Raw genomic sequence first — 25,117 nt, 5'->3', positions numbered from 1 at the left:
GCCCAATAAAGAAATTGTCCCAATCAAATTCTCTGCAGTCACATGATTGCCTCATTTTATATAAATTTGATTGTCGTTAATTGGCGCAAAGCGATATAGTGGCAATAATTGTCGCATTCCAGTCACACGATTGTTCTAGTTTGCGGCAACTCAGAGAAACAGCTGTTGTCTAGATGTTAAATTTTGTTTTGTTTACATAAATGTAAAAAAATCTAATTGTGAAAAAATTATTTGTTAAATAAAAAAAGAAAATTGCGTCGGCCTTAATTATCGTATAAAAAAATTAATAAAGAAATGTTAAAAGATGTATGTGGGTCAAAGAGTGGCTCACAAAAAGAATATTTCTTTTACAAAAATGAATATTGGCGCTAATTGTCTTCTTTGATTGCCGCACTAGAACACAATAAATATTGTTGTATTTTTAACTTATTTATTGGTGCATGTTGCCTATCAAGCATTCACATGATTGCCGCACCAGTGTTGCATTTGATTGGGCCAAATAAGCACAATATTGTTGTGGTTTGACATATGAGCCAATAAGTTGTGAAATCACACGCAAGGCGTATTAACAAGGTGAGTGCATAAAATCAGCTGTTTCTTAATTCGCTGTGGTTTTATGTACACTAAATGTCAAACTTTGTTTATGTTTACATTTGTTATTGTAAATAACATAGTAATATTTTAATTCGCCTTGATTTTGACATTTAACGTACATTTTAACAAAAACAAATTGCCTGTTGTTTTTGCATTGTTGTATTTGTTGCCGGGACGCACTCACCTTGTTAATACGCCTTGATCACACGATTGACGTATAAAATAGACCAATAATTGGTGCATAGCGGCAATCGTGTGATCCTACCTTAAGTTGTTTGTTTTAACGCACTGTCCAAAGTAAATTAATAAAGTAGACTCAGTAGAACAGCTGACTATTTTTTTTACTTTGGTCTGAACTGTCAATTCACTTGTGGTTGTTGTGGCGAAAAATACAACAAGCCCAAAAGCAAAAACAACAACAGGCAACTTTGACAGCTCAGACCTTAAACCAAAAACAAAATTGCTTGTGGTTTTTGTAAATGTTGTATTTGTTGTAGTACTGTCGCTACTTTATTAATTTACTTTGGCACTGTCTGTATTAAACCGCAAATTTGTGATTATTTTGTTGCTTCAGATATTATTTTTGTTATTTGCTGTAAAGCTATGAAAAATTTTTTTTAAACAATTTTCAGTTTTTTATTTTTTTCAAATCAAATATTGTGAACAAGGCGTATTTAACAAGGTGACAGCAGTGGCGAATTGAAATAAATACAGGCGAATTCACTTATTTTTTATATATAGAGTTTGACATACGGACGTACGGGCGAATATTTTTTATATATGCAGTTTGACATTTGTGCGAGCTATTTCTCGCTGGGCTCAAGGCGTAATTAACAAGGTGACAGCAGTGGCGAATTGAAATAAATACAGACGAATTCACTTATTTTTTTTATATAGAGTTTGACATACGGGCGTACGGGCGGATATTTTTTATATATGTAGTTTGACATTTGTGCGTGCTATTTCTATAATCAGCTGTGCTGTCGATGGCACCTTATTAAATGCACCTTGTGTTCTACCAAGGCGTATTTAAAAGGTGACAGCAGTGGCGAATTGAAATAAATACAGGCGAATTCATTTATTTTTTATATATAGAGTTTGACATACGGGCGTACGGGCGAATATTTTTTATATATGTAGTTTGACATTTGTGCGAGCTATTTCTATAATCAGCTGTGCTGCCGATGGCACCTTATTAAATGCACCTTGTGTTCTACTGAGTCTAGTTTATTAATTTACTTTGAATTCTCCTGTATTTATTTGAATTCGCCACTGCCAAAGTAAATTAATAAAGTAGACTCAGTAGAACAGCCCAAAAGCAAAAACAACAACAGGCAACTTTGACAGCTCAGACCTTAAACCAAAAACAAAATTGCTTGTGGTTATTGTAAATGTTGTATTTGTTGTAGTACTGTCGCTACTTTATTAATTTACTTTGGTCGCTACCAAGGCGTATTTAACAAGGTGACAGCAGTGGCGAATTGAAATAAATACAGGCGAATTCACTTATTTTTTATATATAGAGTTTGACATACGGACGTACGGGCGAATATTTTTTATATATGTAGTTTGACATTTGTGCGTGCTATTTCTATAATCAGCTGTGCTGCCGATGACACCTTATTAAATGCACCTTGGTCGCTACCAAAGTAAATTAATAAAGTAGACTCAGTAGAACAGCTGACTATTTTTTTTACTTTGGTCTAGTCTGTCAATTCACTTGTGGTTGTTGTGGCGAAAAATACAACAAGCCCAAAAGCAAAAACAACAACAGGCAACTTTGACAGCTCAGACCTTAAACCAAAAACAAAATTGCTTGTGGTTTTTGTAAATGTTGTATTTGTTGTAGTACTGTCGCTACTTTATTAATTTACTTTGGTCGCTACTTTATTAATTTACTTTGGCCACTGCTGTCAGTTCTTTTAATTCGCCTGGAGTTCGACTTGGCGCGTTTCAAGGCGTATTTAACAAGGTGACAGCAGTGGCGAATTGAAATAAATACAGGCGAATTCACTTATTTATTATATATAGAGTTTGACATACGGGCGTACGGGCGAATATTTTTTATATATGTAGTTTGACATTTATGCGAGCTATTTCTATAATCAGCTGTGCTGCCGATGGCTCCTTAGTAAATGCACCTTGGCGCGTTTATTGAATGTAATTTTATGAAATCATGGTTGGCGGTCGAGCAAGTTTCACATTATCATCATATTTAGAGGAACAAAATCGAAATATTAGTAATTCTTATTACACACAATCGTAAGTTAAAGAACATAGTATCATAGGACGTTTTTTGTAGTTGCAAAATGTAATAAATATTTCCTTTAGATTCCAGGAACAGGATCAAGTTGATGGATTTATACGCAGCAGTAAACTAATTAAAATTATAGAGACTGTAGCCGAAAATTTTATTAAAAATTGTCGGTCATCGAAAAGTCCTGAAAACATCTTTAATGCCATTGTTATTAAACTTCCATTCGTTTACTGTGATTTTTTGAATCATCCTTTGGACTTGCTGCATTTTGTAATTGAAGAACCAGTTCAGTTTGCTAACGCTGTTAAATATTGTGTGTTTGCTTTATTGCGGGATATTCTTAAAGATTTATTTAATACTGCCGACATCAACAATATAACAAATATTGATATTGAGCAAGTTCACATACTTATACGTTTTGTGGGCTTACCTCTTCAACAGGATTTGTGTTTTCAACCCCATTTAAACACGTATCCAATAGGTCTTACTGAAGTTATTGGTATACTGTCTGCATTGACGGAGCCTGAAAAAGTTGTGTGAGTAATATATGGTCTCTAAATTATTGTTCTTTTTTTTTGCATAGATATTTGTTCACTGATTATTTTGTGCAAAATTAATAAGTATTGTAATAAGTTGTAAAATTTGTACTCGATGGGGTACTATTAGAGATGCTAATCGGGACTGATTTTTGAAAATCCCGGGAAAAATTATAAGAAAGAAACGTACATAATTATGTCTACAATTGAAAGTAAATTTTTTATTTAGAAATTAATTTTTATTAGACACTAAAATGCATACGAACGAATTTTGTTTCCGACATATGCTGCTGCCGAAACATTCCATCTTTCACATTGGCAACACCGTTTGCAAATACCTGTAACAAATCTGCAAGTATTTTCCTCTTGTTCCTTCAGAAATAAAATGATCTATTTCTTTTGCAAGTTGCAAATCAACATTATAATTTTTTCGTCATTGTTATTTGGGCTTTTTACATTTATTAATAACTAGATGACCGCCCGGATTCGCCCGGTAGCTATTTACTAATGTTCTTCAAGTTTCTCCAAAAAATACATTCCCATGACAGCCGCACCGGAATGGACCGAGTTCACTCGGACAAGGGCTGTCAACTCAGCAATCACTGCTGCTACAACAACAGAAATGTGAGCAAAATATGCGTAACTAGTACTTTTTGCTCAATAATTGCCAATCCCGAAAGATTTTTGATATTTTAGGAAGATTTTTTAAGCTCCCAAAATACATAAAAAGCTAAATTTCAGCATACTTATAATACTAATCTCGCTTCAAATCCATACGAAGCCAGATTTTTTAGCCAGGGACCAGCAGGTCTCTCTTGCATTGACAGAATTATACACAAGTTTATTAATAAATTCACGTTAACTATGAACGATGTTTTTTTTTTTATTTTTTTTTATTTATTTATTTATTATCAACAACCTAGCCTTATTGGCCATAATCGGGTATAAATTTCTACTTAAAAAAATAGTTAACATTAGGTCTGTTCATTTACTTTCCCAGTAAATACTTGCAACGAGAGAATAAAATCAAAATTTACAAAATTACTCTCTTAAATTCTCAAAAATAGTAAAAAGTAAATGAACTTGTAATAGTTTGCAACGAGAGAACACTCCTTAAAATTTATGCGCTCTTGATTTTTTCTCTACTTGCGAGTTTTTGAGTTAATGAACGCTTTTCCAGTAACAATTGTAGTATAACTAGTTAGTAACAACTTTTAGTTATTGAACATAGCTATTAAAAACATTTAAATATAAATTAAATAATTATGATATAAATTAAATTATTATTATAATTAAAACTGAAATTGAACAAAGTCAAAACTTAAAGTCAACATATTCAGCCCAATCATGAATAAAAAATTCCGCGGGAGTTTGTTCCCCAGGAGTTTTTTCCCATTGAATTTGAATATGAAAAATGAGAAATGGGAAAAAATTCACGAGGAATTTTTTATTCATAATTGGGTTGATTATATTATAAAACATCATTATTAGATAATGATTCTGTAATTGATGTCAGTTTCCACTAGTAAAAAAGAAATTTGATAAAGTATATGTGTAACAGAAATAATCAGCAAAGTAAAAGAGAAAGCAAGGTACTCAGTACAACCTAGAAACTATAAGGGGCAAATATATGTATATATAAGTATTAGTCACTGAATGTCAATTAGTTGATACCACCATCAGAGATATACATAGTAGAGGGACCAACCTATATGACAAACAATGTCATCAAAAGGGGTGAATATCTAATAATTAATTACAATACTCAAATTCTAATATCATAAGTGATTCAAACAATAATCAAAACAAGTTCGAATAAATTTATGAGAGAATGATGAATTCCGGAAGGGTACTTATCACAGTCCACAAATCAATGTCTACACACTATCCGCAAATTAAACTTCAAAAGTATATACTATTTTGGCACCCCAAACAATTGCACTAGTGCAGCATGTAAATCAAACTCTAAATGGAACTCGAAACACCACGACAGCTTACTAAACAATACCATTCATGCACCACAATACCAGTACCCACGAAATGCTTGTCTACAACATGAAAAAAAACAAATACTCCAACAAAGAAATCCAGCATCTATACAATATCAAAATGCATTACCACGTCTCATCATATATTCCAAAATTTTCGTCAATAGTTCTGATCTTCTATGGGGACTTGAATCAGCATTTATGAATGAATGACTTATATCGAAATTTATGTTAATATCATTATATAGGGGTTATATTATTATGGACTGGTCGTCACAAAAGTTGGTAGAAGGATTTATTTTCATATACAACTTGTTTATTTTTTCATTTATTTTATCACATCAATTATTTGTTAAAAGACAATTATGAATGTTTGATTTAGTTTCTGAAGGGGGCCATGTATGGGTACTAGGGACAAATGTAGCCCGATTTCTGCAATACTTTACAGTAAAATTTGTGCAATATTTTATAAGGATTACCGCATAATCAACATATTGCTCAAACAGTATTCCGGGGGACAATTGTACGGGGCTCATGGACAATTTTCAATACCAAACAAACCTTATCAACAGAGAGTATTTGTTAATAATTTTAGCCAGCTGGCTCCTTTCGTTTGTGCCCATCGTGTTTACAGGCGGAAATTTTTTGTTATAAAATAAAACAATGCTTTTATATTTTGTTTTAAATATTAATATAGGGATGAAACAAACATTTTTTACAATTGTAAATTACTCTTAAACTGCCTTACCAATTTTTACACGATTGGTCTCATAGTAATGGTAATGTACGCTTTCCTAAAAATCCTTTTACCATGAACATAGCATACTCAATACAAAAGTTATAACATTTTCAGTTTTGTTATGGATTTCTCACTGTTTTAACCCTTTCGGGACTACTGGTATAATAAGTCCAAGCAATTTTCAAACGTTCGTATTTTCTTTATTTTCAATGCAATTTCATATCTAAATAACCTCTAAACCATGTTTAAGACTTAGCATATTCATTAGAGTGCTCCAAAAAAATAAAATTGCGAATTTTGACTAGAATGGTTCTATGTATTGTAAAAACTCGTTGTGAAAAATATTAGGATGATATGATAACGTTAACTGGTGCCGCAACGACGCTGAAGTTTTGAGGTGCATTTACAAGGAGAAAAAATGCAATTTTTTCAGTTTTTGTAAAAATTTTGGCATTAAATAATTACTTTGGCAATTTAATTTAAAAGAATCGAAATGTACACGTAATTGTCGTTCTAATAAGATATAAAATACAAAAATTGGTTAGAAAATGTTAGTTATTAAAAAATCGCCAGGCCATTAACGTGTTTCAGGCCACTTGAACAAGAAATGTAGAAACAAAATTATAATATTTTGATAAATATTATAATAAAAGTATATTTTTACTTAAAATATATCCATATTTACTTGTATATGAGTTTTTGTCTTCGTAGGATACCTTTAACCTATTCGTAGGTATGACCAAACAAATTTAATTTTTTTAAAGGCAGTTTTAAAACTCCAATTTCAATTTTTTAAAAATTTTGTTAAACAAATTTTAAAATTTTTTGATCATCACATGGGGATTTATTTGGAACATAATAGGTAATAAAAATATGAAAAAAGTATGAAAATACCTCCTATAGTTTTTCCGTACCTGCGATTTAAATTTTGAGATTTTCGAGAAAAACTATTTTTTTGGCCATATTTTGGCGAATGAGCCGAATTTCTTTATTGTTATGATTTTTAAGCAAAAGCTATTCAGAATATTATATTCCAGGTAATTTTAAATATAGTCTGAAAGTTTTTCTAAAATCGGAAAACGTTAACCCTTAAATCGTGAAGGTCAAAGGTCAATTTTTTCAAGATTTGGAATTTCTCATGGAAACATAGCGAAATGTTATATAACACAAGGTCTGGTATTTACAAAAACTGCAGAAAAATTAATATTAACCGTTAATAGCACTTGGGGTTAAAATGACCCCAAACTTCTAAAACCATAAAAAATTTTCAATTTCAATAGTGCTGATCAAAAATTGTTTTTTATAGGAAACAAACTTTAAAATATTAAGCCACTAAGCCACTTTGAAAAATGTTCACATTTTTGTTCAATTTGGACCACATATTTTTCAAAGGACAAAATATTTTATTTATACCTGATTTTTGCTTTAATAACGTATTTAATATTTTATTGAGGGTTTTTGAATAATAAAATTGATTTTAACCCTTTAGTGCACTTTTGATTTATTAGATTTAAAAAATAACTCGAATGATTCAGTTTATTTAATTCTGAAAAACATTAAAGATATCACCATTCATATTGACTGTGTTTTTCGTGATTTTAAAAGTTGAGGTTAATTTTAACCCCAAGTGCTATTAAGGGTTAATTATAATTTATCTGCAGTTTTTGTAAATACTAGACCAAGGCGTATTAACAAGGTGAGTGCGTCCCGGCAACAAATACAACAATGCAAAAACAACAGGCAATTTGTTTTTGTTAAAATGTACGGTAAATGTCAAAATCAAGGCGAATTAAAATATTACTATGTTATTTACAATAACATAAACAAAGTTTGACATATAGTGTACATAAAACCACAGCGAATTAAGAAACAGCTGATTTTATGCACTCACCTTGTTAATACGCCTTGTACTAGACTATGTGTTATATTTTTTTTAAGTTTCATCAAAATCGGCCGAAAAATAAATAACATTTTGCTATCTTTCCATGAGAAATTCCAAATATTGAAAAATTTGACCTTTGACCTTCACGATTTAACGTTTTCCGATTTTAGAAAAACTTTCAAACTATATTTAAAATTACCTGGAATATAATATTCTGAATAGCTTTTGCTTAAAAATCATAACAGTAAAGAAATTCGGCTCACTCGTCAAAATATGGCAAAAAAAATAGTTTTTCTCGAAAATCTCAAAATTTAAATCGCAGGCACGGAAAAACTATAGGAGGTATTTTCATACTTTTTTCATATTTTTTTTCCCTATTATGTTCTCAATAAATAACAATGTGATGATCAACAAATTTTGAAATTTGTTTAACAAAATTTTTCAAAATTTTAAATTGGAGTTTTGAAACTGCCTTTAAAAAAATGTATTTTTTTGGTCATACCTGCGAATAGGTTAACGGTATCCAACGAAGACAAAATCTCATATACAGGTAAATATGGATATATTTTAAGTAAAAATATACTTTTATTATAATATTTATCAAAATATGTTAATTTTGTTTCTACATTTCTTGTTCTAGTGGCCTGAAACACGTTAATGGCCTGGCGATTTTTTAATAACTTTAACATTTTTTAACCAATTTTTGTCTTTTATATCTTATTAGAACGACAATTACGTGTACATTTCGATTCTTTTAAATTAAAAAAATTTTTACAAAAACTGAAAAAATTGCATTTTTTCCCCTTGTAAATGCACCTCGAAACTCCAGCGTCGTTGCGGCACCAGTTAGCGTTATCCTATCATCCTAATATTTTACACAACGAGTTTCTACAATACATAGAACCATTCTAGAGGGGGGACGGCCTGTACCTAGAAAAAAATTTTCGTCCATACAATCTTGGAGCACTCTAATATTCATGCAGCTTGGCAATGAATTTGCAACATTGTTGAAATTTGAGCAGTTTGGAAGAAATAAATCTAACTTCTAAACGCTTAGTCCAATTTGAATGAAATTTGACATGCGCAAAGAGGAAGTATTGTCGAGTTCCATTATTGAGTTTGGTCCCACCAGGGGCGTGGCCAGGCTCGTATCTATCAATTATCTCTTATAGCTTAGAAGATCTTTGTATTTGAAAATTAAATTTTCAACATTTTTACCCACTTTACTCCAGATTTTTGATATCAGAGGGTCCAAATATTTCTCGAATTTCTCCATTTTTTAGACTAGTATGCCAGTAGATCATATTGGTCTTCACTTGGTATCGAAAAGTCTACAAAGATGATATGCTCAGGCTGCAAAAACGCTTTGTGTTATTAGTGTTTTGGACCATTCCACAAATTAAATCCCTAATTACATTTATAAAATGCTATAAATAAGCAAATAAATGTGTACTTTCATCTAAATTTAATAATATTCTGATGTTTTATTCATTTTTTAATTTCGAATCATCCATCAAGAACACTGATTGGGATTATATGTATGTTCCACGCAAAATTCTTATTGGGATTATTTGTCCCAGGATAAAAAGAACGATTTAAGGACTTCTTAGTATGCAGCACATAATAATAAAAATCCCGAAGTCCCGAAAAATCCCGGGATACCGGGATTTACATTTTTAAAATCCCGAATTTGTAAAACCCAGTCCCGTTTGTCATCCCTAGTACATACATACATACATTTTTAAATTTTATGTTTTCTCATGGATTATGATTGCAAGAAAATTCTAAGATTTATTTGCTGAAGAATTTTACAAAACGTATTATAATTTTCATAAATCAATTTTCAGCATACAATCTGTGTGGTATTGCTCTACTGGTTGCGAAAGGAATAAAATAAAGGCTCTTTCTCAGGACGGTAAGAATTAATAAAAATAAGTATATATTAAGAGATAACAATTATTAACTTTCAACAAAAGTTCCTAATTGTACAAATTGCAGGCATCCTATGAGTGAATACCCAAAGTTACGGCAAACACAAAATTGCCATTTACTTCGTATATTACCTGCAGAAAGCATAGAACCACCTCTCAGGATTAACAAATTATTTCGTGCTTTAACTGTACGAGTGTTGGATCACGTTTTTGATTGCAAATTGGTACTAGGAGATCGTTATTTTATAATTGGCCATTACAGCTTCATTTCTCAAAGACAAGAATTTGAAGCATGGAATCTGACTACAATTTAGAATCCATAAGAGAAATATCCGAAAGTCAGTTAGAAGCTTTGTTAAGATTTGATAGTCCTCCTGAAACACCAAACGAACAGCCAAATCACATAACACTAAGTGGAGGCTATATTCAAGAAGACTACAATAATAGTAAATTTGAAGATGATGGTTATTCGTATAATAGTTGTATTCTGCATAATCGAGAGCCGTTCGTCTCTCAATTAGATTCCGAAATTGATTTTTCAACTTTTCATCACCACTCTTCAAATTTGCAGTGGCGATTATCTGCTTTAAATACACAACACAATGAGAATGATGATTCCATTATTGTAACCACATCATGTACGGATAAAACGACATTGGATCCTATTGAAATTTCGGACTTATCAATAGGGGATAATAATAAAAGTCATGCAGTTGATGAAAACTTTTTGGAGTTTGATATAATTGAGAAGAGTTCTCCCATTAAACTATGTAATTCACCTAAGCAAAATATAAATTTAGAATCTGTTAAAGACAATACAGGCTCACAAACTTGCTCTCTGGTCAAGAAAAGTCTTGGTAATGATTTTGAGGAAATAGATACCATTTTCCAAAAAATTGATTTTGAAATTATTTCAAACTTGGAGGAATCATATTTAAATGAAGTGTATGACCAAAATCGGATTCAAACACAGGTATTTAATAACAAAAAACAGTTGGAGTTAGTGCATTAAATGTTGCGTGCTGATTTTGTACTTCTTAATATCAGTTTAGTAATAGTGAACTATTCCTTCACTACCTCAAAAAACTTAAGTGATACCCAAAAAATAGTGATGAAAAATATGTAGAAAACTCCCCACAACTGCTTTACCCAAAGTGCCTCAAATACTTTTTACTGCATATAATCAACGTTAATTAATATACTGTACAATTTTGATGTTTATATGTCCTTTAAATAATAATGTGTTGTTTTTCTGAGCGTTTTGAGTGGACGTTTTACATGTATTTTGTTTTTGTTACAATAACAAAACACATGTTAAATTTCCACTCAAAGTACTCGTTCGCTATAGAAAAACAGCACATAAGTATTGATAAGTTTTTGAATAAAACTCACTCAGAAATTTAAATTTACTCATACAGAAAAGAAAAATCCATCAATGATTTCTATTTTTCAAAGCAAAATATACAAATTAGTTTTTGTATAAAAATATAAAAGTCCTTCGTATTTATCAGAATTATGTTAAATGAAACAAAGTTTATATATTTTTAAATCAGATCGACAAAAGGTAATTTAGACATCCCTTATCATTTTTAACACGTAATTACAAAATATATTATTAACACGTTGGCGGTCGCCTTATATTAAAAAAAACTTACCAGTGTACCAAACATTTTTTGGTTTGAAAGTTTATATTAAATGTGACCCAAAAAATTCGTGTGAACCACATGGCAGCGAATGTGTTAACTTAATACCCCGACATGACAGTTGGAGATCTAGAATTTCGCGGAGACCTGTAAACGTTTTTCAGTTATTTCTTAACATATATGATGTGCAACTTCAACGTTGTGGGAGTAATGTCAAGTGGTCCAATTTGATAACCAGAAATAGCGCTGTGAATGAACTTAACGTAATGTTCGGTGCCCAAATTGACTTCAAGTGATTTGACTTGAATTTGTTTATCTTTATTTTAGGCCCTTAGGGCCTGGCTCACTAAATGTGAACGAACATTTTCTTTCTTATTTTATATTGAAAACAATAAAAAAAATCCTAATTATTTGTTGCTTTCAATATAAAATAAGAAAAAATGTTCGTTCGCATTTAGTGAGCCAGGCCCTTAAACCTTAGGTGTAAGCCGGAGACACCTACATATAGTGTAGTGTTTATAAAAAACCGACTTTTTAACAAACCGGTTTGTCGGTTAACCGAAAATTGTCATTTTTTAGAAAACCGGTTTTTCGGTTAACCGACTTCGAAAAAACCGGTTAACCGACATACAGTTATGGACATATAAATGACACACGCAAAAGTAATCCTCCTATCAGAAAATGCTATAAATTTTTCGATTGGCCCCTAATGTCAGTTCTGTTTTGACATTTGTGTAGTAAACACATGCTAAATACACTTTAATAAACAATGTTACGCTACACTGCTCCAGAACGCGGAATATTGCTGACTATTTATTAGACCAATAATCGAAGATGATTTTTCATCAAAAATAATCTTGAGTGATGAGGCCCATTTCCATCTTAGCGGGTACGTAAATAAGCGAAATTTACGCTTCTGGGGCACTGAAAATCCGCGTGTAATCCACGAAGAGCCATTACACCCGCTCAAAGTCACTGTATGGTGTGCTGTTTTCGCTGGAGGAGTCATCGGAACTTTTTTCTTCGAAGACGTCGCGGGCCAAACGGTTACTGTGAATGGTCAGCGCTACAGAGCAATGATCAACGAGTTCTTTTTGCCGCAGCTTGATGAATTGAGATTGGAAAACATGTGGTTCCAACAGGACGGTGCAACGGCACACACTGCACGTGCCACAACCGATATGCTGAAGGATGCATTTCCCGAGCGCCTAATCTCCTGTTTTGGCGATTTTCTCAGGCCAGCAAGATCGCCTGATTTGACTGATTTTCCAAAGTTGTATTACTTATCTTTAAAATTAATGAAAACAAACAAAAATTTAAATTCATTAATTTAAAAAAATTTCTTTATTAAGAAAAAAAAAACACCACTGCAATCAGCTGGACACATAAATGGTATGCCATACCCAAAACAAAATGCCAAAAACTAGTTTAAAATATGGGTCGCAGGTGCGAAGATGTTATCAAAAACAAAGGCTACAGCACTAATATTAATAGTAAAATATTTGTATATACCAAAAAACCAACAAATGCAATATTAAATTGATTTTTTTTTCTCTTTTTTAAAAATTGTGCCATTTATGTGTCCAGCTGATTTCAGTGGTGTTTTTATTCTTAATAAAGACATTTTTTTAAATTAATGAATTTAAATTTTTGTTTATATTTTAAAGATAAGTAATAAAACTTTGCAAAAACCAAACAAATTTTTGTTTGTTAATAGTATTTACGATATAGTAGCATAAGAAAGAACTTTTGGTAAAATGTGCCATTTATACGTCCATAGCTGTACATGTGAAGAAAACATAAAATGTAAAATAAAGTATACACAACTTTAAAATGTGTAATTTATTCTGAAAAAGTTTTTAAGTAAACTCATCATCCTCTACTATCTAGAATCATTGTAATTCTTAAAAAGTTTTATCTAAAGAGGTTTATAGTGTAAATCAGCAGTTAAGGTTGCACCAAAACACGAGATTTATTGATTTTAGTCCCAAATTTTAAAAACCGGTTAACCGAGTGATAATAACCGGATAAACCGGTTAACCGAAAATCAACATTTTAAATTAACCGGTTCGCAAAAAAACGACATTTTGAAGAAAACCAGTTTTTCGGTTATCCGGTTTATAAACACTAATATCATGACATAAAATTCGAAATTGATTTTATTATTGATTACGATTCACTACATCATATTACATATCGCACTGGTACCTCTAAAGAGAGTGAACTCAAAATTTAATAATTTTCAGTAGAAGCAAGAAACAGTTTTTTTTAATACATTACAATGAAATTTGAAGACTGATACAACTGTATTTTTTGGCGAAAGAGTAGAGGAAATGATAGCAGATTTTTACAGTACATCGATTTGTTGCAAAAAGTGAAAATTTAAAAATTTTGAGTTGATGCTCTTTAGAAAAAAAATGTTCACAATTTTTGTTTATGACAGGGGCTACAACTTTGCCTCAGAGAGTAAATCAAAATTCCGAACTGCTTGCAAGATATGAGCCTGAGAAAATTATCACTTTTTTTGCAAAAATTAAACCGAGGCCCCAATCTTTGGGGCCTCATAAAAAAGAGCATGACTTTGGGCAAAACTGGGAGACATGGGTATTTTTTGTTTTGGTCTTTTATTACGTAGTGGTGTCCGTATATGGTTATATTTCCATGACTTAAAAAATTACACACAGTAATAGAAGTGAACAATTTCGCACTGTCACTAGCTATTAGTGGAAACTGAATATTTAGTGCACTACCCCCAAATCTGATAAAAAGAAATCCAGAATAAGTACAGAATTTACGTCCAGCTTAAATATTTTCAGTACCAAACACAATCAGAATATAAAACGAGCTTAATAAACTCACATCCAGCTCCCATAAGAAACCATCATCCGGTAGATTGCAGATCAAGCATTTCACGGAGTTCATTTCATAAAGACGAATTTGTCGAAAATATTGATCATGTTCAATTGCCCGATATATTAATGCGAGATGATGACCAAGAAAATAATATTGGTACAAACATCTGCCTGTCACTTGATAAAAATCTTGATGTCAACTTCGATCAAATTGACGATATTTTTGAGACACTCGATTTTGGAGATATTTCGGATCATTCCCGTTCTATTCAAGGACAGATAGAATATGTATTAATAAAATATATTCTTATAACTTTAATTTAATAAAATTATTTACTTATTTCAGTCTCAAAACCATGTACCATCTACTCAAAACCATTCCACAAATTTTAAAGCACCTGAAACACATCCGATACCATTTACAGTTAGACAACTGCATGAAATCGTAAAAACTAAATATTCAGATTTTGCTTTTATTTATGCCTTGAGTTGTCAGTTATGTCAAGATCGCGTACCTATGGAATGTTTTGTGACATTAAAAATGGCTCTACTTCTTAGTCTCGTTTCTATAGGGGTAAGTTAACTCGCAAATTTTGGAATAATGTTAATATTGTTTTAATAAAATATTTGATAGAATAATGTAGATCGTCATCCAATACCTATTGTCGCTATGACAAATGATACATACATGACCGATTACCTCATGACAAATATTGGACAGCTGGGATCACGATTCCTAGGTCCAGTTGATTGTGTAAAATCTTCATCTTCTCATAATTGGATTGAAGCCGATCCTATAATATTGGCTCGGGGAGGTGTATACTATGCAGGGGATTGGACTCGTTTAAAATTAATAAGAACCGATACCATTTTTAAAAACATCGAATGTTCTAGCGGCACATTAGGGACATCTAACCTAGATACGGCTATATGGACTCATTGGCGTTCATTTAAACATAGTGCTAAAGAACAAAAAATGTTTAATAAGTTTTTAAAGTATGTATGTCTGTCATATATTTGAAGGACTCAGTGTAAAATCATGCTAAACCACAAGTTTTTGAAAACTGATTTTTGTTATAAAATATATTTGTATCTGGCTTTCATTTTAAAATTTTTTTTTGATTGGAAAAATGGAATATACAGTGCCGAACTTAAGTATTGGCACAGGATGCTCATTGTACTTTAAGGTCTATTTAGAGGCAGTATTGTAGAGATTTTTAATAAAAAAATATATTTACCAGATAGACTGTTGAATTTCCTATAAAATATAACCAACTTCATTTCAACAATTTAATACCACTATTTATTAATAACAAAACAACATAAAAAATACTTCATTTCAATGAACAAAATTATTGGCACACTTCATAAAAAGCTAAAAAAAACATTTGATTTAGGAAGCAACATTGCAAAATTTAGTATATAGTTGCAAGTGATTTTTGCTTTATAACTGTCTCGAGTAGCTTAGGCATGAATCCACCAACTTGTTTGTGATATCTGACCCAATACTTTGCCATTCTTCAACTAATTCCTTTTTCACTCGCTTATCTAGCTCTTCCCACAGAGGCTCTATTGGGTTGAGATCCGGAGATTGTGGAGGGTGTGGTAGGGCATGCGAAATATTGTATGAAAGACACATACGTCCAGTATAGGCCGTACTTTTGGGGTCATTGTCATTTTGAAAAGTGAAAGAAAATGGTAAAATTAATTTTTCTGCACTTTTTCTGAGGTGTATCCATATATTTCACTTTGTCCATTATTTCGTCAATGAACACCAGCACTCCAACCCCTGCAGCGGACATACAACCCCACACAATTACCTCTCCAGCACCATGTTTTACTGTTGAAGCAATATTTTGTTTTTCCAGCTCTTTATTGGGTTTTCTCCATACCGTTTGACGGCCATCAGAGCGAAAATTATTAATTTTGCTTTCATCAGAGAGTAGCACTTGGTGCTAAAAATCATGTGGCTTACGTAAATTCCTAAACGGCTAAAACGCTTCTTTTGGTTCACAGATGAAATAAATGGTTTACGTCTAGCAATACGACAACTATAGTTTGTCTTCTGGAGCACTCTTCTGGCTATTGCTGCGTGAACTTCTTTCCCAAACTTTTTGGACATAACTTGACCTTTTTGATTATATGGCAGCATTTACGCTCACTTAAGGATCTAGGACGACCTGTATGTTTAGCACTTTCAATTGTTGATGCTCCCTTAAAACGTTGCACGATACTCCGAATTGTAAAACGGCTCCTTTCCATAATCTACAATCTCAGCATACGATTTTCCTTGATTGTGCAAGTGAAAAATGATTTTGCGCTCAGATTCATTTGTTTTCTTTTTTTGTTAGCTATTTTCAGCAAAATTGATAATTATTGTGCAAATTTTTTACAAATTGACATTAACAGTTTTAGAAACGAAAACTGTTAAATAAAAGAAGATAAAATGGCATTTTCTATGAACAAAAACTGGATAGATTGATAAAATTTGAAGAATCTGGTTAAGTGTGCCAATAGTTTTGTTCGACGGAATTGGGGAATTTTTCGTCTTTTTTGCAAAATTGTTGAAATAAAGTTGGTGGTATTTCGTAGGAAATTCATCAATCTATCTGACAAATATATTTTTTTTATTAAAAATGTCAACAATATGGCCTTTAAATCGACCTTAAAGAACAATGAGCATCCTGTGCCAATACTTAAGTTCGGCACTGTAAATGGTTTTTCAATAAGATCGCTACAAACGTTTTTTTTTAAATAACACTAAAACGGTTTTGGATATCAATGAAATTCTTTATTCCTGTGAAAGTTCGTTCGATGCCATTATGTATGGAACTCGATTTCTTTTGCATGGCCACCACGGGCACGCTTACAGAAGTCCAGAAGCTGAACCCAATTTTCGACGGTTTTCAAGCATAAATCGGCCGATAAGGCCGAAGTTCATCAATCGTCGCTGGCTTATTGGCATTGACCATAGACTTGACGTAGCCCCACAGGAAATAGTCTAACGGCGTCAAATCGCACGACCGAGGCGGCCAATCGACTGGACCATTTCGTGTGATAACACGTTCTCCAAACTTGGTTTCCAATAAATTGATTGTGGCATTCGCTGTGTGGCTTATGGCGCTGTCCTGTTGGAACCACATGTCCTCCAAGTCCATATCATCCAATTGGGGCCAAAAATATTCTGTTATCATTGAACGGTAGCGATTCCCATTCACAGTAACGTGCCGGTCTTGGTCATCACGGAAGAATTACGGCCCAATGACGCCGCCGGCACATAAACCGCACCAAACCGTAATTTTTTCGGGATGCAATGATGACTCATGGAGTACGTGTGGATTGCTGTCTGACCAATAACGCATATTTTGCTTATTAACGAAACCATTCAGCCAGAAATGAGCCTCATCGCTGAAGATGATTTTTCGCTCTTAACGTTGAGGCCACTGACTCCGAATTACGTTAGTAAATTTTAATAATTTCGACTCGTTGTTGGCTCGCATATCTTTCCATCATGAATTGGCAAACCTTACTGAAGAGAAATGTCAGAAGAGCGTCAAAAAATATGGCGTTTGCTGTCCCTATCGGTCTATTATATAGCGTCCCTGTTGAAAACTCCTTTAGAACTAAAGGTAGGGTCACACATGACAAATATTTGACGAAAAAGACGTAACCACTAAATAAAATACATTTGAATTCTTTTATTTATTTGAAAAACATATTTTACTTAGGATGATTCAAAACTAAAAAATTAGTTTTATTTTATTTGATGCTGTTTGATCTTATAAAACACTTGTCAGAGTAAACACGTCAAACAAATTTGTGCTAAAAAAAAGTGGTTACGCTTTTTTGAGCAAACATAAGAAACATAACTTACTATACAACTAATACATAAATACATGGTAAAAACCGTTTCCAAATTGAAATTTTTTTAAACAATTTGTTTTTTCGCTAAAACATTGTGAATATGTACATAAAAGGAAGCGAATGCGAACATTCCTTACATCCCTACTTGATATCCAATGAAAATTTTGTATTTTTAGAACTATGTATTTCTAATTTTGTTCTGACCAATATGCAGGCTTCACAGGAAAGATGTTATTAATAGTAATAAACAGTAATACTTCAAAGCTAAGAATTTCGATTTATTTAAAAATAATTTTGTTTTTCATTAATACATTTTTATTAATAGTTACACTGTTATATAAGCTGCTAACTATACGAGTTCAAAATAGAACTTGTAATATTTTGCAACGAGAGAGCACTCTTTAAAATTTATACGCTCTTGAATTTTTCTCTACTTGCAAGTTTTTTGAGTTAATGAACGCTTTTCCAGTAACAATTGTTACTAACTAGTAACAACTTTTAGTTATTGAACATAGCTAATATTTTGATTTTACACTAAGTCCTAGCAAATGTTTATTAATAATAATAAAAGCTACATATAGTATATTTAGGCTCATTGTTCCAATCAAAGATAAACACACATAGATCGGAAACTGTAACAATGTATGTATTTGGAAAAATAAGTATGTGAAAACAAAAACACGTATGTGTGATTATTTCTAGTTTCCGATCATGTGTGCCAATATAAATAAAAATACTCATATTTTATAAAGTAACAAAAAAAAAAAGAAAAACGTTAGCACAGTTCAATATATCAATGTTTTAATAAATCTCATTTTAGGTGAGGGATATGTACATAAAAAATAAAAATATATGTAGGTATATGCTTTGGATTTATCTTACTTTGTTCTTTAAAAATTTCAAAAAATTACAAAAACAAATAACATTGGATTTTGAACATTTCCAAAAATTCATATGAAAATTGTATTTCTATCATGAAAGCATTTTTTTAAACAAATAATGTAGGCTGAAGAGGACTATCTAAAGATAATAATATCCATCAAAAGCATCTTAAATCAATAAGATCGGTTCATAAAATACGACTATTTAAAGTTACAGCCCATGTAATTTTGTTGATTTGAACAAAATTAAATTTAATTTAATTGCGAATAAAAAACCAAGGTCAACAAAATTGTGTTTTTTCTTTTGGATATATTGAATTTGAATATTTTTATTTATTTTGGAACGGTATGCCAAAATATACGCATAGATTGTAGAAATATATGGTGAAATAAACGCAACCACTATTTTTAGCGAATTTTTATTTTAAGTGCTAACAATGACAAAAAGTATAATTTATAGTAAACAAATATTTCTATAAAAGCAGGACCAATATATGTATAGTATATTTATTAGTGGGCACGGTTATGTCATCAAATATTTAACAAATCAAATAACTACATATATGTACATTAGGGATATAACTATTGACAATTTTTGCAAATATGCCAATTGGCATAGCATAGTCGAATAGAGCATTAAAAAATATAAAAAACCACGGTATTATTTTTTCGCGGTTGTTAAAAAAGTTCACGCACCAAACGCAATAAAGTTTTTCATGAAATATTTTCAAACACAATATATTTTATTTTAATAATAACTGCGGACATACTTTAAAATATAATTTTTAAATAAGGGAAGTGTCCCTCACACTTGGAAAAAAAAAAAAAAATAATTTATATAATTTTTCAGAGAATCAGAAGTTTGGTTTATTTTAGAAATTGGTGTTGGTGTGTGATGTTTTTGATTCCAAATGACCTAAAAAATGATTTTCATTACTTATACAACATTGGCCATCACGTGGTGGTATGCCAAAAATTTCGTCAAAATTAGTTATATGCCTAATGTACATACATATAGTTTTTATTTTTTTTAATAAAATTTATTTTAGAATTTTTGGTATACCAATTTTTGTTTCCGAGGACAACCATGAATCATTAGTGGATTATACTTTGGAACAAGCTTCAGTAAGGATTTTTGAATCAACCTCTGACCATTTATCTATTAATGAAGATGACATGCGCAGTTTTCTCGTTTATGTATCACAAAATAATGTAGATTTATCGCCAGAAGCGGCGCTTTTGTTAAAAAACTATTTTGTGACTTCGCGATCGTCTAGGCAAGGTAAGATACTAAACTTCTAAGTTACGTTAATTTATTGAGACTTTTTATCAAAAACAACAGGCATTTTCAACAAAATATTTTTTATTATTATTTTATTTACTTACTGCATACAAATAAAAATAGATACAGGCACCTTATTAAAGGTATTTACAGACGACAATACTCTGTATTAATACATTTCAGATTTAAAATGTTATTTGTCTAGAAATCATTTCCTGTTTACAAAGTAGTATTCAAAATATTTTAAATTACACAGGCCAACTAGATTATACTTTTGAGCTGCGATGAATTCAAATCTGACTTCAGAACTTGCCCATCACATCAGATTTTTGATTCGCAAAATAGAAGAAACACCGTTTTCCCCCATATTAGAGACGTTATAACAGTGCGAATTTACCTTTATTTATACATTGTGTATTCTAAAAGTTTTTCTTCAGACTTTATGTTAAGATATCTTCGGATTCAGCGCAACTTAAACCATTAAAAAAGTAGTTTTTAAACAATTCAAAAACTTTTTATTTTCGTATTTATCGGACATGTATATATTTTTAGAAATACAAATAATCCCAATTAACACGAAGCCTGGTTATGCGTTAACTAATAGTTATACTGTCGGTTAAAATTATTTTTCTATGAAAACTGTCAGTATAACTATTAGTTAACACATAACAAGACTTCGTGTTACTGGGTGTAAGGCTAATAATAAATGTAGAGTATTATTATTAGCCTTACACCCATAGAAAAATAATTTTAACCGACAGTATAACTATTAGTTAACGCATAACCAGGCTTCGTGTTAATTGGGATTATTTGTATTTCTAAAAATATATACATGTCCGATAAATACGAAAATAAAAAGTTTTTGAATTGTTTAAAAACTTTCATGAATAAAAAAAAGTCATTTGCATTTTTGTTTATGTGACGTTATTGTATTATGATTCATACGTTTTTGACAAATATTAATACGCAGTATTGTTGTCTGAAACTACATTAATAATAAATGGGTTTATTTTCATTAATATTTTTTTTATTTCCAGATTGTCTAACTAAACAATCCTATGTAATTCTTAAACAATTTGCCGAGTCTTTTGCTAAACTTTCCATGCGCAAAGAGGTTTCATCGGATGATGCATTAGCGGCTATAATATTGTGTGAACATTTTATTGAAAATGTTTTTAGCTCTACTGACAATCCTCCACCACATTTTGGTAATTTTACTTTCGTTGGCGCAGTTGATAAATATTGTATACAGTTTAAAGAATGGCTGAATTCCTATTTAGAGAAATGGGCAAAGGAATAATTTGTTTACATACATATGTATATAGTTGGTGAGTGAATTAAATATTGAAATAAAAAATATTAAAAAAATGTATCATAATGATGATTTTGGTATATTGGCATTTCCACCGAAAGGTCCACCGAGACCAAAAATTAAGTCTTTGAAAACACTTTGTTTTATCATATTTTCATAGGGAAACAATCAAATTTAAATTATGTAAAGAAATTTTCCATTTATTCATAACCCATTTCGAGATATCCGAATCCAAAGTCGCCCAAAGGCAAATTTCTGATTTGAAATTTGGTTTTTATACAGCAAGACAAGTCTTATAATTATAGTACAGGAATTTATATGTGGAATTGGATGTTATAAAAAAATAAAAACTTAACATAAGGTGAACAATTTAAATTTTAAAATAATTAATTAATTAAAAACAATTAGTTACAAAAAAAGTATACAAAAACTTCGTAAATTGCATCGCCTTGCTGTTTATTTGTTGGACTTGTGGAAGTAGGTTCCAAAGACGTCGCAATAATAAGGAACTGCCATTTTTTCCCCTGGGGGACCTCGTAGAAGACGGAATAGATATTCAGGTTGTTGAGTGTATATGCAGAAATATGAGAACTATTATTTTAAGTAAGTTGTCAAAAGATACACCAAAAAGTAATTTTGAGAAAGAGGAAACATGGTCACGTTGTCTCAATTCGTAAACATGTCTGGTTATGTTGTTAAATAGGACGTTGAGTTTTGTTTTGCTCACTGAGTCACATTTTGCAAATAGTTCACATCCATATAAGTCATGGAATCAGGTAATTAGAATTCTTATTCTTAACGGTGTATATAATTGAGTTATCCAAAGTGTTCTTAGACCCCTTTCACACTAGGCAATTTAATTGCGCAAGTCTCTCGTGTTTGTCGATGACAGAGGTAATGTCGGGTTAAAGAGAAGAAAATTTTACATGCTGTTTTATTGTTGGGCAAGAGACTTGCGCAACTAATTGCCTAGTGTGAAAGGGGTCTTAGTTTTAAATACGTTTGGGCAACAAGTGATTGGATGTGGTTAGACCAGGAGAGATTATTATTAAATACTAGTCCAAGGTTTTTAGCTGATTGAAAAATCGCAATTTTTTCGTTATTGATTTGAATATCATGTTCAATGTTTGGCTTCATTGTTTTGTTATGAACTAGTAGGCATTTTGATTTTTGTGGATTTAAACAAAACCCATTTTTCATAGCCCAGGAATGTATCTTATCCAAATCCTGATTGATTTTATCAACATTTTCATGGATCGAGCTGACGGTACTACTGAGATACATCTGTACACCATCAGATAGTTGCTGAGGTAAATCATTAGCGTATAAAGAGAAGAGAAGTGGTCCAAGAATTGATCCTTGTGGTGCGCCACGTTTAAGTTTCAGTGTTTTGGAGTATACATTATTTAGGAAAAGTGATTGAGTGCGATCCATTAGATAAGAAAAAAGGAGTTTTATAGATGTTATTGAGAAGTTAAAGAGGTGCTTCAGTTTGGTGCATAATGTGGTGTGGTTTACTGTGTCAAATGCCTTCGAGTGATCTAATAGTATTAGAAAGTTGAGTTTTCCAGAATCAAGCTCACATCGTAATTTTTCAGCTACATCAATTAGAGCAGATACACAGCTGTGGTTAGGGCGAAACCCAGATTGTTTTGCAGACATCAGATTATTATCAAAAATGTATTTACTCATTTGTGTATACAAAATTTTCTCGAATACTTTCGACAGATAGCATAATATTGCAATTGGACGAAACTCGTTACTGGATTTCGGAATGGGAATGATCTTAGCGTGCTTCCATTTAGTGGGAAAACAACTCGTGGTGATTATAGTATTAAAAAAGTGATTAAAGAAAGGCAATAACAATGGCAGAATGATCTTTATAATCTTGGGGTGTATATTGTCGTATCCGACAGCGTTGGATTTCACGGCATGAAAACAGGATAAAACATCGGATTGAGTAAAACATAGTCTGTACCGAAGTAGTGTTATTGTACATTTCCGGAAATTTCAGAATTATTATTTTTTGGTAGTGAGGGGAATTTGGATCCGGATTCACAGCTGAATAATTAACGTTATTTTTACTTCCAATGCCAATATCTCGAATAGCTTTCCATGTTTGTTTAGCACCAAGTGCAGAACTAAATAGTAATCACACTTAGCTTGTTTTATTAAGTTGTTGACTTTATTTCTTGCTACACGAAAGGCCATTTTAAATTCTGATGTTTTAAAACGTTTCCATCTGGAGTAGGCCATGTCTCTGTGTTCTATGGTCTTTTTGTTATTAACAGAGAACCATGGCTTATTTTTTGTAATAACATTTTTAGTAATTAGAGGCACTGTGTCATCATATAGTTTCAGTATATTTTCATCAATAAAGGATAGTTGATCGTCTACGGAAGTTATGTAGTAAATGTTTTCCCAGCGTATTTGCATAAAGTTCTCATACAGCTTTTCAAAATGTAGCGAAAAATTATATGATAAAAATATAAGAGTATGTCTTGAAAAGCATGAGGCAGATCACATAGAAGTGATCAAGCAGCGTGCTGTTAGTAGCAGTGAAGTGAGTTGGTGTGGTAACGTTGATTGGTGTTAGTCCAATAGTCCCCAAATTGCATCTTTCAGTCGTGTCTCAGAGAGAAAATTTGACTTAAAATCCCCCGAGATAAACTATGTTACTGTAAGGCATCGTTAGAATCTCAAAATTGTATATCAGATTAGTGAAATCCGTATGTCGGTCCGGTCTATAGACACACCCAACAAGCAATTTAGCTTCGGAAGAAGAGATTTCAACCAGAATAAATTCGATTTTATCTTCCTCATTATTTTGGCGATTTTTCTGCAGGATATATTATTTCTTACGTACACAGCAACTCCACCTCCGCTTTTAAGTATTCTGTCTGACCTAAATACCTTATATCCATCAAGACCAATAAGTTGATCTGGAATTGAAGCAGGAATCCAAGTTTCAGATGCATTTACAAACAAATTTATTTTAATTATATTGACAACAATTATATACATATTTATTTTTAGATAGAAAATATAATAGATATAAAGTTAAAGATATAAATAAAAATAAGTTGGAAAATAATATCTTCCTATGAATTTGTGATTCAGTTAATAACTTCCGCTGGCAAACTCTTTAGCGCATCAATATGTTCGACACACGTTGGTTTATCTGAAGTTAATAGTTTTACATATACCAGACCACGATAGGAGTATGCTGATTGGAAAAAGTTCTTTTTTTTTAAACGAACTGCTTCACGGAGTATTTTTTGATTTGGAGTAAGAAAAATTGATTTTGAATGTTCGTAACTTCAGTAGTGCAGAACCCGAAGAGTGATAGTTTCAAA

At 31.6% G+C, this 25,117-nt stretch overlaps 2 protein-coding genes across 2 annotated transcripts in view; both read left to right on the top strand.

The window, feature by feature from the left end:
* Window positions 1–2,770: 2,770 nt before the first annotated feature.
* Window positions 2,771–3,391, top strand: LOC135956668 (uncharacterized). Its single transcript, XM_065507219.1, has 2 exons — window positions 2,771–2,856; window positions 2,926–3,391. The coding sequence occupies exons 1-2, from the start codon at window positions 2,771–2,773 to the stop codon at window positions 3,389–3,391; spliced, it is 552 nt and encodes a 183-aa protein (XP_065363291.1).
* Window positions 3,392–10,077: 6,686 nt separating this feature from the next.
* LOC135956510 (uncharacterized) overlaps window positions 10,078–25,117 on the top strand; it is a 37,239-nt gene continuing 22,199 nt past the window's right edge. Inside the window, exons 1-6 of the mRNA XM_065507035.1 lie at window positions 10,078–10,900; window positions 14,387–14,710; window positions 14,769–14,996; window positions 15,057–15,418; window positions 20,217–20,449; window positions 21,487–21,777. Coding sequence (XP_065363107.1) covers window positions 10,220–10,900; window positions 14,387–14,710; window positions 14,769–14,996; window positions 15,057–15,418; window positions 20,217–20,449; window positions 21,487–21,749 — 2,091 coding nt within the window. The 5' untranslated portion in view covers window positions 10,078–10,219 and the 3' untranslated portion in view covers window positions 21,750–21,777. The remainder of the gene's footprint in view (window positions 10,901–14,386; window positions 14,711–14,768; window positions 14,997–15,056; window positions 15,419–20,216; window positions 20,450–21,486; window positions 21,778–25,117) is intronic.

This window comes from Calliphora vicina, chromosome 4, assembly GCF_958450345.1.
Source record: "Calliphora vicina chromosome 4, idCalVici1.1, whole genome shotgun sequence".
NCBI classification, from domain to species: Eukaryota; Metazoa; Arthropoda; class Insecta; order Diptera; family Calliphoridae; genus Calliphora; species Calliphora vicina.
The sequence above is the reverse complement of the archived record's forward strand: the minus strand, read 5'-3'. Positions and strand labels throughout refer to the sequence as shown.